At 37.2% G+C, this 19,256-nt stretch overlaps 1 protein-coding gene across 7 annotated transcripts in view; it reads right to left on the minus strand.

Annotated features, from left to right (window-relative positions):
• Window positions 1–19,256, minus strand: part of LOC117426645 (protein TANC1-like) — a 112,872-nt gene that overhangs the window by 73,360 nt on the left and 20,256 nt on the right. For 5 of the 7 annotated variants that reach the window (XM_034044478.3, XM_059033784.1, XM_059033785.1 and 2 more), the window contains one exon: window positions 2,778–2,987. The exons of 1 other annotated variant lie outside the window; for it this stretch is intronic. In XM_034044478.3, the coding sequence (XP_033900369.3) occupies window positions 2,778–2,987 (210 nt within the window). Of the gene's footprint in view, window positions 1–2,777; window positions 2,988–15,717; window positions 15,803–19,256 lie in introns of all 7 variants that reach the window. One more of the 7 variants, XM_059033786.1, reaches the window with a different exon arrangement.

Below are 19,256 nucleotides of genomic sequence, written 5' to 3' on the forward strand. Positions count from 1 at the left end.
TTAGGAGGTTACATTTTTTTTTTTTACTCAAACAAAGAATTAACATATTTTCAGGACACATTACAGAATTTGATTCATGTGGTTGAAAAAAACACCCCAGAAATCCTCTGACTATGTTTTGTTGTTTTATTTACTCAACCACGGCAATTTATTGTATATCGTGTGCTCATTATAAGGAAATTCTTTGTTGCGCACAACCAGTTCTGAAACATTATGGAGGTGACTACCATTGTTTCCCTACAATTATACTCCTTATAAGTTGAAACGTAGAGTAAGGCTTCTTATCTAAAGCTTCCAACTACCATATCTGAATAAGAGAACACAATACAGTAGAGGTTTCCACTCCAGTACATTCCAGCAGTGTTGACAGCTGTAGCAGAGATACTGATTCTCATGAGCACATTAATAAGACTCCCAACAGCAATGTTAAATAATTAATTAGAACAACAAAAAACAAAAAAAAGTGTTGTGTTTATCTTTGTGTAGTTGTCAGCAGTGTTAGCATGTAGAAAGTCTGACAAAGACTTATTTTACAGCACAATGAAAAACTCAAAACCAAGGAAATGTACGGGACACCACAATCTTGGCAGAATGAGGACTGTAAATCCATTTTGCAAGATTCTCAATTAAATGTACTGAAAAGAAAGAGAGTTGGTCTGTGCCACAAAAAACTGCCATGAATGTCCCTGTAAATTAGGTTTAAAAATGATGCTGAACATATTTGGTTCTATATGTGTTTTATTTAATAAACCCATTCATTTTAGATTTTCAGGACCATTACATTAGCTTGGCTAATGTTACACAACAATCAGTAAAACAAATGTGAGACTATGATCATGTCCAGGCCATGAATAAAACAGGATATTGTTCTGCACTTCTGTGTTTTTCAAATAACAGTACAGTACACACGATTGTTCAGAGCTGTGACAAAGGCCACTGTAGAATTATTCAATTACAACAGAAGCTCTTTGAGCAATGCCATCAAATGTAATATCCTAATACAAGAAAGCGCAGGGTCACCAAGCACCATTATCACATTAAAAAACTAAACAAAGTTTCACCTTTTCTTGCATCGCATCTTAGCTGACCTATTCTACTGCAATCAGAAGACCTCCGGTTTTCTCTGAACAAAATCTCCACAGATCCCTTGATTACTTTTTATCTCTTCACAAATATTTTCCCAGCATCAAACATGTATTCTGTTTGTTACTCAGCATGAGACAGACTTACCTCCTGTTTGTGTGCACAACGTAGTCATAATTTGTGTAAATGTATGTATGCAGGTGTGTATACACACATAACCATGTTATTTTTTTTATCAAGCAAGAGTTGTAGTCTCTATTTTTATCACTAGTGGCTGTCTGCTCTGAAATCAATTACAGTAACTATTTTAATGATTCTATCCCCTTTGCTATGTTTTAAAGGGCACATAAGGACCTTTTTATTTTATTGTGTTACATGTTCCGATGTGTTGCTACAACTGTTTACATAAGGTGTGTGTTTATTGTTTTAATTTTTTTTTATTATTTTATTTATTTATTTATTTATTTATTTTTTACATTTTGACCACTTTTTAAAAACGTTTAAATTGCATTCCCTGCCTCGAGATGGCTTCCCATGTACCCGCATGGACCTCTTAGAACTACATTTCCCATCATCCTCCTGCTCACATATGTAACTGATGGATTTACCAGTGAGGATGATGGGAAATGTAGTTCTGGGGTGTCCATACAGGCACATGGGAAGCCATCTTGAGGCAGGGAATGCAATTTAAAAGTATAAAAAGAAGTGGTCAAAATGTAAAAAAAAAAAAAAATTGAAACACACACCTTACGTAAACAGTTGTAGCAACACATGGGAACATGTAACACAATAAAATAAAAAGGTCCTTATGTGCCCTTCATTAAGAAAGCAGTGTTTCAGGTAGCAACAAGTCAAAATACAACTCATTGCTTTAAAGTTAGCACAGCTGTTAGGTTTTTTGTTTTCAGTGACGTTCACCACATTAGGGATAAAAATCCAATTAATTTAGTGTGGGTGCTATTTATACACACACTTTTAGCAACTGGCTTTGTCATACCAGGATTCAACATCAACAAAATAAACATCCAGTCTGACTAGATGCAAACCTTTTGGTTTCTTGTAGAAAGGCTATTCAAATACAAAATGTTAAGCTGAGGGAGCCACTTTTTCAGGAATGGCAGCTTGAAACCTGGTTTCAGGAGACTGGGAGACCTAGTATGAGGCAAATTTGCTGTATCAAACCCCAAGTCTCTCCTGGTGTGCCATACAGTGGCCTGAAACCTTGTCACCTGAAACCAAGTTCCAAGCCACAAAGTGACTGCTTCTAAATGTTTCACAACAAACTTACCAAATATTTAAAAATATATGTAAGTGGATAAAATAAATACATTTGTAAACTGTTTGATTACACACATAGCGTTATTACTAGGGTCAAATCTGACCCTGCACCTTCTACAACTCCTTAATTTCTAGTAATAGGCAGATGTTCGATATTTAACACAGGTGCTTTAAACTGACAAACCTAAACACATCATTATTCTGGTCACTAAAGCAGGTTCTTCTGTATCCAATTCTGTTCCCTTGTCGCACATAAACAGAGCCCACATTGGCATTGTCTAAATGTGCTCCTCCAGGGCAAGATCATGTGACCGGAACAACTGCTCTTCAGTTACTCAAGCAATATTCAGCTCAGGAAGAGTCCTGTAACCCTGTGTTTCACATAGTTTAGAATCAATGCGAGAGGTCAGGATTACCTGGAGATCTCTTACTGGACCGCGAGTGCATCATGTAGGACTGGCGAGGTAACAGGGGCGAGGAAGGGAGCGACATGGACACCCCCTTGGACAGGCTCATTCTGTACACTTCCTCTGGGACAGGCAGTGGACCGGTGCAGAAATCAGGGGGGTACCCAGCCCCGGGAGCTGTCCCTCTTCTCCGAGCGCTGTATGGGTAGAATTCTCCAGCTGAAAATAATACAAGAGTATCATTTCTGTGCAGGTTGTTTCTGCATGCATCTTGTATTGTATTACATTAACTATCAAAAGTGGATTGATCCAGTTTTGACATGAACTACAGGTTGTAGTACAGGTTCTGCTGGTTAGTATGATCTTTTCTAGATTATGTCACTTTGTAAACTGATAATATATTAAGTGATCTGTATTCTTTTTTTTTTGCTATATAATAGCCTGTGGAAATCAACAATATGTAGTTAAACAGATAGCAAGATTACAGGTTAGCAATTATAATTCTAAACGATGGTATGTTTTGGGAAAAGGTCAATCTAGTATTATGTAGATTTGTATTTGACTGTTGAAATTATAACATTTGGAAGCCTTCTTGTATTGGCTTTAAAAGCCAGCACGCTGAACATTTCTCTTAGTACTTTGTTTCTTTTTTGGAAGGTATTTTAAGCACTTCACCTGTAATAATACATTAACTATTTCAAAACAAAATATATCTCACCAAATCTAAAGGACTGAGATGCTCAAAACATTCCAAATTCAGAAGTACCAGACACACTTCTTAATGCAGACTGATTGCAAGAAGGTGACATCATCCCACTGCTATTTTGTGAGGACCACCACGTGCCACAGTATGATTAATATCTGACTTTCATCACATTTCTTTATGAAATGCTGTCAATCAAATAAGCGAACCAAAGAAAAACTAAAAGCAGGGTGACTGAATTAGATTTTTCTCAATGTGTTCAGCGCCAGGAGAATCTCATCTTGCACAACACACTAAAACGTGTGCACTGTATCAGGAAAGGCAGCTTATGGCCACAGAAAGGTATCTCATAAGTCATTTCAGACAGCCGCTGAATCAAGACATTCTCTAAGGCATCACACAATTGGTGGATAGGAAGAAAGCAGTGCAGGTGAACAAACCATTGCTATAATTCATAAAATACATTACCCGGAACTGCCAGAGCCTTTTACCATTTATTGTATTCAATTTCAGGTTAGTTTTGTATTCCTTTTTTTTTTTTTTTTTTTTTTAAACCAAGCACAACATTACATTGTTTATTACATGTGCTTTGGTGTAATTTACAATGACAGCAGACTAACATGGACACAGAAACAACGTGCATCATTGCAGCATACAGGCAGATTAATCACGGTACCAGCAAAGAGTTCATGTTTTAAATACAAAATATATTTAAATCTCAGTTTTACTGTACCATTCATGAGCATGAATTCATGAGTTTAAATCCAGACTTTTGTCCTTTCATGTGTCTGGCATAACGCATAAACTGAGCAGCTACAGCAGATTGTGAATAGTTTATCACTGAAAAGCCCATTCATATTGTGGGATTAAAAAAAAACAAAAACAAAAAAAAAAAACACACACATTAATTTCTACTACAACTTCAGTTTATTTTCTTACGCCTGTCATAAAGGCATGTTTGCCACCAGGTAAGTAACAGTAATTCCATGCTGCGTTATAAAATATTCAAAAACAGTTTAATCAATTTACACCCAATTCAATTCTGACAAGGCCACCTGTTAGTTTGCCAATTACTGTAGCAACAGCCGTTGTGGAGTAAAAACAATCACAATTTTCCAACCACTGATCAGAATGTTCTTTTCTACTGAATTCAGACTCCTTCAGTGCGAGAGGCATACTGTAGCTGGGCATAGGTATCAAATTGAACAGTTCGAATAATCGTGTTATAAAAAGCCACTTAGACTTATTCCAACTTGCCCATAAACACATCAGGATATTTCTCCTTCTTTTTCTTTCCATGTAAAACATGCCGAGCAGTGGTGTCAGAACTTGGCTGCACAATGAGTGTGAACTGTTTAGAATTAATCAAAACAGTCATTACTGTATCTATCCCAAACATAAGGAATTCACTACCTCAGCAAAGAGTAATCCAGAGCACTATGCTGTAGACAATGTCATAAAGATGTCCTTCTAAAAGCTTAGCACAGTATTGCTGCTGTTTTCCCCATGCTTTTCCTAATGTTATGCTATGCATTTACTATAGTTTACTATGTTTGATAAGCTTTACCATACCTCTCTGGGATTTACAATGCTTACTGTACCTATGCTTTCACTGTGCTTTACACTTTATAGGTTTACAATGGTAAACTTTTATAAGGGTGATTACACTTACAGGGTCAGTAAAACTTCCAAAACTATGAGGCTGTGAAAAGCAACTAAGTTTAAACAGACTCTTTTGCTATTCCAAACAGAGCAACTAAAACTTAAGTAAAGCTAAACTTCCATTCAAGCTTCCCCTGCCGACAGCACATCTGCCAATAAATCCCAGCGCTTCAAAGCAAAATTCCTATAACTGACTCAAATTCTGTGGAGGTTTTGTAATGTGGACTAATGTCAACTGGAGGCAGGTAATTTCATTTAGAGTCTGATTTGAACCCATGCCTCCTGAGAATGAGACACGTATGAGAAAAGCTAGTGCATTAACCTGCTGCATCACCTACTGTCTTTTTCATCTCCCATTTAAGTCTTGACCCTATTAGTGCAGATCGGAATAGGATCTTATGGGGCCCACGGCTTCAAAGGAAATCACAGAAAATTATAAAATAAACATCCTGCTGGCTGAGATGTTTGTTTTTTTTCTTACTGCAAACAAAGTTATAAACTAGTAGTAATTATCTTTTTCCGATTTGCCTGTACTTCATGGAAATAAAAATCAGCCAACTTAAAGAAAATGAAAACCAGAAGCACACGGGTTCACATTCATTTGAATTTTATTTTAGCATTTAAAAGCAGTGTACATGGCTTCTTATGCTGTAATCTATTCCTTCATCAGCTGTGGGGCCAGTCATTCAAATAAACCTATTATTCTGCCATGCAGCAAATCAGTGAGTGAAGAGAAGGCTGCACTGCGCTGAACTGTTATTAAGTACTGGTTGCTGCTTTCAATAACGAAAAACAGCAAGTTCCAGACATTTTCCTTCTGGTCTCAAGGCTTTAATGAAGTTTAAACTCCCACGTTTTTGTTATTTCAACCAGAGTCTCCTAATGCTCTCATCCAGATACCCACATGCCTGAAACTGAATGCTTGAATGACATAGCTAGTGCGCCACAACAGAATCACTAAACTGCCCTATTCATGCATATGTGCCTTTTTACTCCCCTTTCCCCCTCCCACCAAAATCACTGGTAACTTTCTTTTCAATTTGGCTAAACACCAATATATTAGTTTACATTTAAAAGGAAACTGACTATATGTCTGAAGAAGATTTGAATCTAACGTAAAACATAATATCATTTGGTGTCCATTTCTCTGGAAATACAGATCAGAGCAGGAGCATATACGTTGAGGTCAAAATGCAGCCAGTTCTCCAAAAGAAGTGGTTTAATCTGAAGAAATAACACTGCCTAACAAAGAGCAGTCTCTAACCTCGAATCCTGGAAACATAGGGTTTAATAACCCTGCACTGCAAACAATATCCCAACTCATGGCGTTCAGGCAATGAAGTTAAATGTGTACCAGCTATAGTTCCATTTAGGTCAGCATTATTCTGTCGAACTCGGCACAGATTTAGCAGAAACACAGGACAAACAGCTACTTGAAAAAACATCTGGATTTACACTGGGAGAGAGTAGTCTGATAGTATAGAATGTGAGTATTAGATGTCCGATTCCATCCAGCTCCTTGCACATACATTACTAAAAACCTGATTAGAGCTGGGATGTGATGTGGCGAAGCTCCAGGTTGAGTGACCCCTTGAAGCTTACCATGATAAAAGTGACCGTATACCGAGTACTATATAGTATAGCCCCAGATACGAGTTTCTAGATTCTGAAACTAGCTTCACTGCACCATGACACAAGTTAGTGTCTCCTAATCAAAATTCATCAGTTCAAACATGGCTTCCTCACCAGGCTCTGTCCACCTCGTGAGTCTAGTTTGTAACGTTAACCGAATTTGTCAAACTAAATAAAAATAAATTCCGAACTACGGCAATGTGACATCAATTTGATGAAAAGAAACACAGGGCTGCTGTACTTCGCTTCATCATATATTACTCTATTGTGGAAGACTGAAGCAAAAGAAGGTCAAGTGCTTTGATCAAGGTCATACAGCAAGTAAGTCACTATGCTGGGATTGGACACCCAGGCTCTGTGTTTGACTGTAACCAGGAGACTACAGCTTCAAAACTACTCTGTTTGTTGCCCCACTTGCCTGAACTTTGAGAGCATCAAATATACTTTGTACTAGTCCTGAGCTGACAAGAATATGCCAGAAACGAAAGGGATTTTGTGTAGATAACATGAACAGAATCCTTGTTCCTATCTATTCATAAAACATGAAGGTAAGGCAGTTAGCTGTCAGGCACTAGGCAGGCAATTCAGTTCTGGGACTCTGCCAAGGCAGCTCAAATTTGTGGTGGTTCCAGTGATTCAACTGCTACCCACGGACCAAAGCTTTTTCTGAACCCAAGTTCAAAACAATTAAAGTTTGCTGGAGCATTCCAATGTTTAACGTGCCCCTGGATACAACAGTCTGAATACATAAAATCAAGTCCACAATAAAAAGAAAATGTATTTGCAAACTTCACCTTCTGATTTGATAAAAAAAAAAAAAAAAGTATACCAGGAGATCGCTGCAATCTGTCCCACACTGCATAGCCCAGAATGCTGTTGTCTATCATTTCTGGGGACTGATTGAAAAAGGAGAAAACTTGGAAACCACATGAAAGGATAGAAGTAAAGGAGGTCAGATGGTCTGTCTTTTGTACTTTACAAGAACACATACTGTAAAAAGGTCTAAACTTGTGCTGTGGTGGGAATGAAAATACAAATGTAAAACTAAACTTGGTTGAAACAAGATATACGCAAGCACATGTTGGGGCTTGAGCTCAGGAACACTATTTAATTATTTATTTTACCACATTGAAAACTATATAAAAAAAGATTAAAAGACTTATTCTTTTTAAGACTTCAAAAGTTTGACTCCATGCCAAAAAGATGATTCCCAATTACCCTCAAGACAGTGAGAATATATATTTTTAATCTTCACTGATTAAATATTTCGATAAGAATTACTTATTTAGCCGAAACTGTAAAATGTATGGATTTTCTGTTACATTAGCGCTGAACTTTTACAATTGCTTATTTAACAATTGCTGTGCATACAACAAAAAACTACTACATACATCTTACATAACCACACACAAGATTTATCAGATTCTGATCATTTTTGGTTCTGAAACTGCCTATTGTATTTACAAGGTGATATGAAAGACAAGTGTACTTTTAATGCTAGTAGCACCCTTCTGTCAGCGATTACCAAGATAATCTGTCAGAATCATGTCTGTTGCATGACTGAAACTAACACGAAAAGCTAATAAATAAATAAAATCGAACCCAAAACAGCCTCGGATCTCTCAGTGACCACCACGGTTTACACTTCTGGTTGCCAAGGTAACGCCAATGTGACGTCCCACAACATGCCCCTTTGGCATTTGCATTTCCTGGAGAGCAGTTATCAAACCTGTCAGCTTGCACTTTTTCCCACATAATTTATTTACTCTCAGACAATAGACCCATAACCCTGACAGAACAGAAGCATGTGTGACAAACCAAAAAAAATAGTTAACGTTCAAAACGTTATGGCTCTTGATGACTATCCGTTACTTAATAGATAATGAGGTTTATGGAAAGAATGATCTACTGTAATTGTTCACAGTGGTCTTATCTGGTGACGTTAATCAAAGTGCAGTCTCTTTTCTAGTAGCTATCCACTGTCAAGCAAGTCAACTGGAATGCAAATCAGATATCTTCACGGCAACCGTCAAAAACCCCACGAAGCACAGATTTACCTCATACTGACATAAAACAGCCTCTAAGCTAAATGTTTTAACACGTGAGATTGCTTGAATACTAAATGGCCTAAGGCTAAGGCACAGCACCTCATGTTAACGCAATGTTGTTGTCATCTGTTCTGAAGGTAAGTGTGTATGTATGTGTGTGAAACCTCATTAACTGTAATTTCTTGCCAGCAAATATGAACAAGCCCAGGTTTTCAATGAAAGGCTTTGGTGGCTGTAATTAATGCAAAAGCTTTTTTTTTTTTTATCAATTTACAAAGACTTCACACCCTTGGACATTCCATCAGTGGGAAATGTTCTCGCTAGAATAATTGCCAATAAAGTCTTCCTGTGTACTTCCAAGACTGGTGTGACAGCCTCACAATGGACTTCAGGATTAATTCACAAGACAGCAAGGGCAAGTGCCACTGCAAGAATCTGGAACCAAACTCCAGCAATAACAGGGAAAGATTAACAACATTACAGTATTTGGCTCATTCTTGCTGAACTTGACCACGCTGTAGACAGGCGAATACTAGGATCGATACAGTAACTTTAGCAAATTAACAGGACTAGTTTTGTCTTGCTGATTGTTGCCACAGCAACCGTCACACTGCCACACAGGTCATGCTATTCCTGGGTGGCCAATCTCCATGTCAAAACTGATCCTAAACAAGGTCAGAGAATTACTAAAATTCAATACAAAACACAAACATTGAAGGATATTTAATTTCTCTCCACTGTAGTAATTTTTTTTTTCTTTTATAAAAGGCTTTCATTTCATCTGAGACTTGTCTGCAGACAATAGAAGAAATAACATAAGATACACAATGAACGTACTAATTAGGATTTATGAAAACTGTGGCATACGATGATGGCCGTCTTGTAATCCGTTTTTAGATCCCACAGCTCTGATGACTGAGTCCCACATCTCTGACAACAACATGTGTGTTACATTATGTAAGTCATTGATATCCAACTTCTGGCATCACCATCAGTGCCTTCAAGAACCCTTTAATTAGGGAACAAGCCAGCATTACTAAAACAAGGAATACTATAACTGCAACTGCTTCATGAAACCTTCTCTAAACTGTGATACATTCAACTTAAGAGCAGAACCGAAGGCTCACCTTATACTGCAGAAGAATAGTGACAGTAAGTTTTTGTGCTTTTCACTACCTCAGGGAGGACTTTCCAGACTCAGGTCGAATGGTAAAAACATTATCTGGACCAGACAATGTATTTCCCCTACATTGATTTTAGCCAGGAAAGCTGAAATCTTAAAGACTAACTCACTATCATCATGTACGTTTCTTGCCCTACATGCAGTAACTGTAATACAGTTTATATGCACATCTTGTATTGATGTACAAAACAAGTCTTTCATGGAGCCCCTTCACTCAGCTGCACTTACATTTTAGAGTGCAGATGTTGCTGGAAACAGTTTCATGAATAAGGTTGTAATTAGCCGTGTACATTATATGTATGCATGTATTAGTAAAGTACCCAGCCCTTTAAATTTCACCATAGCCTAATGACTTATTCTTTATCCAACATTAAAGCATGGCACAAGTGTGTCAACTCTATGTATGAAACACTGAGCCTGTATTTTAGCAAGACGGATTTACAAGCACATCTTCATAAGACATTAAAAGCCAACCTAAAAATACTTATATTTCTAGCATCTAAATCATGGTACAATAGTGCTAATAATGTTATGCCACAACAGTTTAACCATGGTTTAAAAATTCAAACTACGGCATATTTCAAGATGAAAGTATGCTCAGAGGAGACTTATTAATATTTATATTTGGTGTATTGTGTTTCACTATCCCTAGCGATCCCACGCTCTCCACGTTTTTTGACATCATGTGTCCTGAAAGCAGAATGCATGTCATGCCATCAAGTCAAGGGGCTGCATTGTCTGCTACTACTCTCCCTTGGCAACACAGTCGAGGCTGCTATGTGTAAACGTGTTGAAAGTAGACCATGTAAACCATACTTAAAAATAAAATACGTAAGGGTTGCAGTAAAGAGGTCGCCCTTAGTCCCTGTCCTCTGAGATGTAACATTTTTACATATCTTTCTGCAAGCTGCTCCCTTTAAAACCGGTGTAATCTATTTATGCAGTACCATCATTTTTTTGCATTTTAATTTGATTTTTTTGGCAGACACAACTATGCCAAAAAGAGTTAAGGGGTTAAACATTTCAAAACAAAGAAAGAAGGGTCTTATCTCACAGCTGATGAAATGCTCAATGTTTCACAATCAGTTTCTCTGGTTACCACAGTAGTTTAACATTGCAACAAATAGGATTTTTAACAAACTTAACAACAATGTTCAATTTAAACCTCACTTATTCTTGATGTATTGATGTGACAGGCTGGCTTGTGGGTGACATCTGACCAAGTAGTACACAAACAAAATAAATTGAGGGGCAAAACTGCGCTGCTGCCCTCATTTATAAAAAAAAAAAATACAAAAAAAAAAAAAAAAAAAAATATATAAAAACTGAAATAAATCATAACAATAACAAAAATAATATATACATTAACAATGGGACGGACACCCCGTCACATGTTAAAATTCTACTGTCCGAATAAATTTGATATGCTGGTTGTGTTAAGATGACATGCGTGATCAAAGGTTAACAACAAGTTCGGATTGCAATGTGCACAGACCATTAGGCAGCTCCACATTCTCATCCAAGAAAGGTAAAAATGGATGAGTGCGTGTTGGCAACAAAAAAAAAAAAAAAAGAAAAGCAGACTAGTACAGACGTACGGGCTTTAGCGATTGTGACTGACACTTCACAAAAAAAGACCCCTTTCCGTAAAAGCATGCGGCTGTGCAATTTGACTGTAGGTTAATGAATGCGTTTCAAATCGAAGTGCTTATAGAAAAGCAGATTAGTTACTTGGTGATGGTTAGCAGAGCCAAGGAATCATGGGAAGCAAAACACTGGTTACTGGTACAGGGCTGACCCCCCTCACCCCATGCATGGATACCTCTGATACTTCAGCTTGTTGAACTTTGCTACCCAATTTTTGAAGCACCCTATAAAGTATATACTAATATGTTGAATGTATATCTCAAAGAGCATGTTTGCAGTGTAGATTGCGAACAGCTGACAAAGTGCACTGGTACCGTTTCCTTATCCTGTGGAGTTTGTTATTCCCCAGCCCCAGTGTAAACTGCTCTGTGTAGCTAGTACTGTATCAGTATTGCTCTAAAATGGTAATACATCATTTATTTAGAAGCTTTTTATTATGAAGAAAGGATGGACCTGGAAAAGATCCAAAGCTCCTTACAGACGAAATGACCCCCTTTCCTTTTGAGCCTCTGTACAAAGACCTGGGTCATTAGTTCAGGTCAACCTTTAAAAGGCTCCAAGCCTTTGGAGCAGTATTCATCTACAGTCACATTAACAAAGGACAAATTTCATTACCATTCACTGTTTGAGCACAGCCAGCCATGGAAGAGTGGTAAAGATCTGAAACACTGCTTCCAAATTCTAAACAACTCCGCAGGAAAAGAGTCATACCGAGTCACTTTGTGCAGCAACATCACTGCAATAACATTCTTACTCAGTTATTGTAGGCCTAGTCCTTTTCCATAGTACATTATATTGGACAATAAATATTGAACAGTGGTACGGTAGCTGAATATTCCATTTTTCTTGGATCAGTCATCCCCAACCTACTATATGTGTACTCACTTTTCCCACTTAATGCTGCAGGATTTATTTCAAACCTGTATAAACACCTCCAGGGACACAGAGTGATTGGTGAAATACACCAGGGTTAAGAAACAGAAAACACAGTAATGACACAACCAATCAATGAAAGCTGAAGGTGAAAAACAAATACAGTATTAGCTCCCCAGCAGTCAGTCTGTGTACGACAGGTTTTACAATAGCCACTTCTTCACCCAGACAGTTATTATCCTTTAGGGCCAAGTAAAACAAGCAGTTAAGCAGGATCCAACTAAAACCACCAAGAAAGCGCTGACGTGTGGGGATATGTACTTCACCTGCCTCAAGACTTTCTCATGTGACAGTCATTATTGCTGCAATATTCCGACTTCTGGGGAAATGTACAGTACTTTATGGCTTTTTTGTTTTTCATTTAGGTCATATATTTGTAAAGAATATATGAATATTACCAGTTTGCTCTGTATGACAAACTCATCATTTCAACTAAACATTATTTGAGCCAGAGTACTTGAACTTCACCCTCACTGACAAGGGCAGGCAGGATACAGCTTCGATTTTATGGTATGACAACGTAGAACAGCTAGTGAGGAAAGTAACATTTTTACAAGACATGTGTCAGAAGCGCACTCTCATGTCATCATTACTGTGTTCCTTCGAATTTAAATTTTTCTTCTCGAAAATGGCCTGCGTCTTAAATTCGAGTATAGTGGTAGTTATATTCTCCAATTATACACAAACATAACTGCGGAGCTGTTACAGACAAACGCTTAACAACTTCAATGTAGCATATACGACTTTCAATAAAATAAAATAAAAAAGATATTAAAAAAAAAATTCAGTTATGGTCCTGTAATAACTAATTTTAAAAAGCACAATGTGTTACTCAAGGATAACATCTACAATTCACACAAATCCATTTGGATTATCTGGGGTGGTGTTGTGTGTGTTATTGAAATATGAAAATTATTCAGTAACTTATTCAGTCACACAGGACAGGAAAAGAGCTGCTGTACAAGTAGGTCACACAGTACAAGTAAGAACATATCTGTAATACTAATCTTGCAAAACAACCCAATACAGAATGATATAAAATGTCACCTATTGTTATAGACATTCTGCAGAAATACCCATCTCAATTCCTGCTGTCTTCCTTAACCACTAAATGCATGGACATATCAATCACACTGCTGTCTAGACTTTCTAAGACTCAACACTGTAGGTTTATGTGCCCCAGGAGTATAAACTTCCTTTGCAAATCCACCTTCCAGAGAGTACTGCTACAGCAGCCATCCAAATTGATATTTTCAGTTGTAGCTCACATTTCTCCATTTAAACTGCAGCGTTCAATTTACTGCTGAATAATCATTTGAAAATAAAATGTGTGTTTGGAATGGAATATATTTTGTGCAGCAGTCCTCAGCACCAGGGCAATCATCCACACCTGCTCAACAGGAAAGCTGCAAGCCGTGCCTTTCTGTTCATACTGCAGCACCTGTGGTCAAGGAATGCACAGGAAGGTCCTGTAGATAGCAACTGGAAGTCAGGCTGCAAGCAGTCTACTGTGCTTTAGCATCCACTCACCTCACACGTTTCAGTGGAAAGCATCTGCTGCCATGGTTTTCTTCCTATTTGCTTGACGTTAAACTGTTGATCTGCAATATGGTGTGTAAAACAGTGGTCGATCCAATTGATTAAAACTGCAAAATCAATTTGAATTTCCTTTCCTGAGAACCCACAGTTGCCACCATCAACCAGACCTTAATAAACACCACCATGTTTCCAATCAGCTTCCAAAAGAATTAATTTCCTTTGCAATCTGAAGGTGCGTTTACACCAGCACAAATATTCCGGAACGATCGGACAAGAGGACGTATTCCGGAATATTTGAGTAGTGTAAACTCTAGCGAACACGTTCTGGAATCCGTCCTCTTATCCTCACAGAAGTTGAGTTCGTATTTCGGACTGAGAGGACAAGAGGATGGATTCCAGTATATTTTGCTAGTGTAAATGCGCTGAGGAAATATTCCAGCAAAATTGGAGAAAATACAAAACAGGCTGCAGGCCCTGCACGCCAAGCAGCAACGTCATCACAGTGCTGCCTTCCCGTAATTCATAAAGACAAACAACAATAACAAACAATAACTTCCAAGTTGTCCAAGTAAAGTTTAACTTATTTCTATACTTTTTTATAACAGTTAGTGATATGACTGGTATATCTGTTTTTTCTTTAATGCATTTGTTTTTACTTTTTTCGATGTGTAGACTGGGGGTCCGTGTAAGTAACAGTTCAATTTTTAGAACGCTTCCTGGAATTGCAAAAAATCATATCTGGTCTTGTTTTTTCGTTTTGGTGTAACTTAAAAAATATTTGCTATTTGTGTAATGAAAGGGTCATAATCATCCTGTACCATAACGGCGGGGGAGAACACAGCAAATTGTATTTATATAGCACATTTCACAGACCTGCGATAAACAATAAACGATTAAAATAGATCTAGAAAAAACGTATCTATTATTATTATTAATTATTACACTTAAGGTAGAGATGAACCTGCTTTGTACCATGATTGCTGTGCATGCATAATTCGTGATATAAGCGGGTCATGATAAACCCGGTTTCACGTTTGCCTATGACAGTACATTACGACTGCGAAAAAAAAAAGAAATAAAAAAATAATGGTGAATTAAAGAGCAGTGTTTTAATACTGTACATTTAGTCGTTTACATTTAAACAAATGCATATAGTTTACTATAGGACAAATACATTTTGTATCATTTACTGGAAAGAAACTTTGTGATATCTAAAAAAGGCATGAATTGAGCTATCAATTAGGTGTTGCACTTGATGTTTTTTGTGTGCAACGCAATGAGTGGCGTTTGACATTAAGAGGCAATTTCTCATAGAACCTATGGTGCATGGCGAGTGGTTTTTGAAAATTGTGACAATAAAACAGGATATTGTAATAAGAGAAGTGATATAAAACGGGTTCATCTGTATTTTCAAATGATGGTATTCGATGTCATTATTACAGCACAGCGTCAGCACATCTTAAGTTTACAAAGTATGCATGCTCAGACTCTTCCTGAGAGAAGCACCCCCTGCTGTTTCACACCAGTGTAAACGCACCATTCCAGAACAGATTGTTCCGGAACCCTATCGGAAGGATTCCGGAAAGCAAGCGTAAAACGCACCTTGACCTTCCGGTTACAAATCAACTCATCTGTCCAGCAGCATAAAGAGTTCCTGGAGGGCCAGACGGTACCAGCTACCCCACAGCTGAAACAATATGCATTAAAATCATTCCTTGCCTTCAGACACCAAAAGTCCCAGCTGTTACTAACGATTTCCAATTTGCTGAAGCACCAAATATGGTTTGATGAATCTTTGAAGATTATTTATTCGCAGGGTCAGAAACAAACAAAGTAATTAATTAATACAGCCCTTTTCACAGTGTGTCTAAGACTTTAACTGCTTAACTACTTTCTAATTTGCTTATGTACTAAGTATTACTGTATTGATACTAATTTGCTTGTAGTAGTTTAATCTAGAAACCACCCCCTACTGTTTTGACACTTTGAAGGAACGGCTGTTTGCAATGCACTGTATTCTGAATGGCTGCTAACTGATTAGGCTACAATTAAGTATTTCAGACCATTAGCTATCAAATAACTATATATATATATATATATATATATATATATATAGTTATTATAAATATATATAGTTTGAGAAAAATCACTATCATCACTATCATTATTTTTGTATTCAGCCGATGAAGTCCGAAATGTCCTGATAATTGATTTGTAATCAATTATTCTACCTTTAAGTCCCTGAAATATCCTTTCCTCTTTTTTCATATTATATACAGTATATATATATATATATATATATATATATATATATATATATATATATATATATATATATATATATATATATATATATATATATATACACACACACATAAAGTGATAACAAATGAATGACTGGTGCAAAAACAGGTAATTGCTAGTATTAAAATGTGTGTGTGTGTGTGGGGGGGGGGGGGGTTTGAGGTACATCTAGAGGCTGAAAGACTCTTTAATCTTTAAGGCCCTGTGACAGTATTCACACTGCTGTTCCAGACACATGCACAGCTACTCTTTTGGCTTGGTTTGTATCACTCACAGTACAAGCAAATCTGCTGTCTGCCAGTTTATGCACGACAGGGAGAAGTAGCCATGCAAGGAAAAGCATTCCCAGTAGAAAGCATGACATGCCTGTGTAACCAACAGCAGCTCAGTACAGACGGCCCTGACTAACAAACTAGACTGTCAACAGCTGCTTTCTCTCGTTCTAATTACAAACTGGTGTTTACAATCTGTAGCACACAACTGGATTGATCCAAAAGCCCACCGAAACATACAAAGGAACTTTTACCATAGGTGCAACTAGCTGTAATGACATAAATGGCCTCCTGAAAGAATGGTTTCAAACAAACTGACCCTGGGGGATGACAAATCAAAAGGGTGCCAGCATTCTTATCTGACTGGGCTATAAATCACACAGATTGAACAGAAACTTGCTTTGTTATCTTGCTCCATTAGGTTAAACTGGTGTCTTTTTTTTTCTACATGTGTATGCATGCAGGTTATAGAACACAGGACACAGAAAAAAAAACAGCAGTCATTAATAAAACAGACATCACATGAAAGTAACAGTAGGTAATGACATTCTGTACCTCAGCCTTATAAAAAATATAAAAATAAAAAAAACACTGTATCCTCACTGGAGTCTACAAAACATTGTGGTTTGGCCTGTAAGCCATCAACGTCAGCTGAGAAAAAGTCTAACCTTCTTTATTAGGTGTACCGTTCACAATGTACTGTTTGACCACTGTCAGCCAACTCAAAACCAGTGCTTCACTTCACCAGTTCTAGATCCTTAACTAGAAGTCTATTTTTAAAAGAAATTAATGGTTTGTTCTGCACTGCATGGCAAAGAAAAATGAAAAGGCTAAATTAGTTGTTGGTTTGTTCGTAGCTAACTATCTCGGAACAGAACAAGCCTAATGACGTGGTATTTGGCAGAGCAATGCAGTTTCCATGACTTTGTTTTTGTATTTCTATTTCTAAAATGGCAGCCCACAAATATTATGAATAACAGATGTTTAGCGATATGATGTAGTTATGTCATTACTAACAGTTTGTCTCTCAGCGTTTTGATCTTTGGATTATTCTATATGTTGTTTTGTTATGGTTGCTGTGGTTAGGCTTTAGGTTCAGTTTCCACACACCTCAGGTAAAAATAAACCTGAAATAAGGAAACGGAAAACCCTGGGGATTTTAACCCCTTAAAAATAAAACAGAAAAATCATTTGACTAATGTTTTGACTAAAAGTCTTTAGCAGTATCTTCCATTGATGAATGAGGATATTAAGTAATTAAGACAAAATAAGTTTATATTTAGTATTTCTACATATCATACAATTGAGAAAAAAACACTTCTCAAATCCTAAAAAAGCTACATGCGGTTAAACTGTGATCACTGTTCTCTAAACTCATTTGCCTTACCTAATTATAAAGAGCAATTATATTTATAACCGTACACTTTCTTCTTAGCTAATCCTGTGGTCTGGTGTCAGATGATTCATTCACTAATGTATTTAATCCCACACAGCTGTTTACCACTTCACATATTTTAACTAAGTAAACAGACAAATTCTCCATGGAGTGTTCTGGGGGTCCTATTGATGAGGCTGCCTTCAAGTGCTGTATACACAGACTATATATAGAGAGAGAGAGAGAGAGAGAGAGAGAGAGAGAGAGAGAGAGAGAGAGAGAGAGAGAGAGAGAGAGAGAGAGAGAGAGAGAGAGAGAGAGAGAGAGAGAGAGAGAGAGAGAGAGAGAGAGAGAGAGAGAGAGAGAGAGAGAGAGAGAGAGAGAGAGAGAGAGAGAGAGAGAGAGAGATTATATATATATATATAAAGACAAAAAATAACAGGAATAATTCCATTTTTAAAGATATTAAGTCAGTGGGAGATTTAATTGAATATGGACCTTTATATCATGAGAAGCTGCTTGTGTCAGTGAGTGCTCTGGGTAGCTAAATATCACAATTTCACAAAAACAAAACCTTTACCTGTGTGTTCTGGAAAATGAATGAATGAATAAATAAATAAATAAATAAAGATGCTACAAAGTTTCCTCAAATTCTGGAGTACGGTTCCCAACGTATAGGTCAAGTTATTGCATCCAGATTTTGGAGGTGAACCTCCGGAATGGTTATCGGTCTGAAGTTTAAAGCTGGTCCAGTAGTAAACTCCACTGAAAAGCTTAGCAGTAATTTTTAGGCTAATATCGGTGATAAAAAAAACACAATGCTCCAATTCAAAAACACTATAATTTCTTAGAATATAATAGTTATTTAATGTAATGTTTAGTGGTTGGTTCTGCAGACAAGAACAAATAAAAATGTAACTTGTTAAACAGTACTAGAGCACGCTCCTTAGCCTCAGTTTTCTCTTCCTGGTGCAGACAGGAGCACCAGCGACCGTATACAGTCCACTCAAGTGATCTCAACCCTGAGCTGGAATTTCCTGCTCAGGCCCTGCATAGCTGTAAATACTGCATGAGGAATGAGAGGCTGTGCTGTTTTAAAGGGGTGTTCAATCACCGCTTGGCAAAAACATGAAATAGATTGCAGTAAAATGATTATAATAAAAACAGATTTGATGCAGGCTAAAAGAAAA

This window comes from Acipenser ruthenus, chromosome 11 (genome assembly GCF_902713425.1).
Source record: "Acipenser ruthenus chromosome 11, fAciRut3.2 maternal haplotype, whole genome shotgun sequence".
Lineage (NCBI taxonomy): Eukaryota > Metazoa > Chordata > Actinopteri > Acipenseriformes > Acipenseridae > Acipenser > Acipenser ruthenus.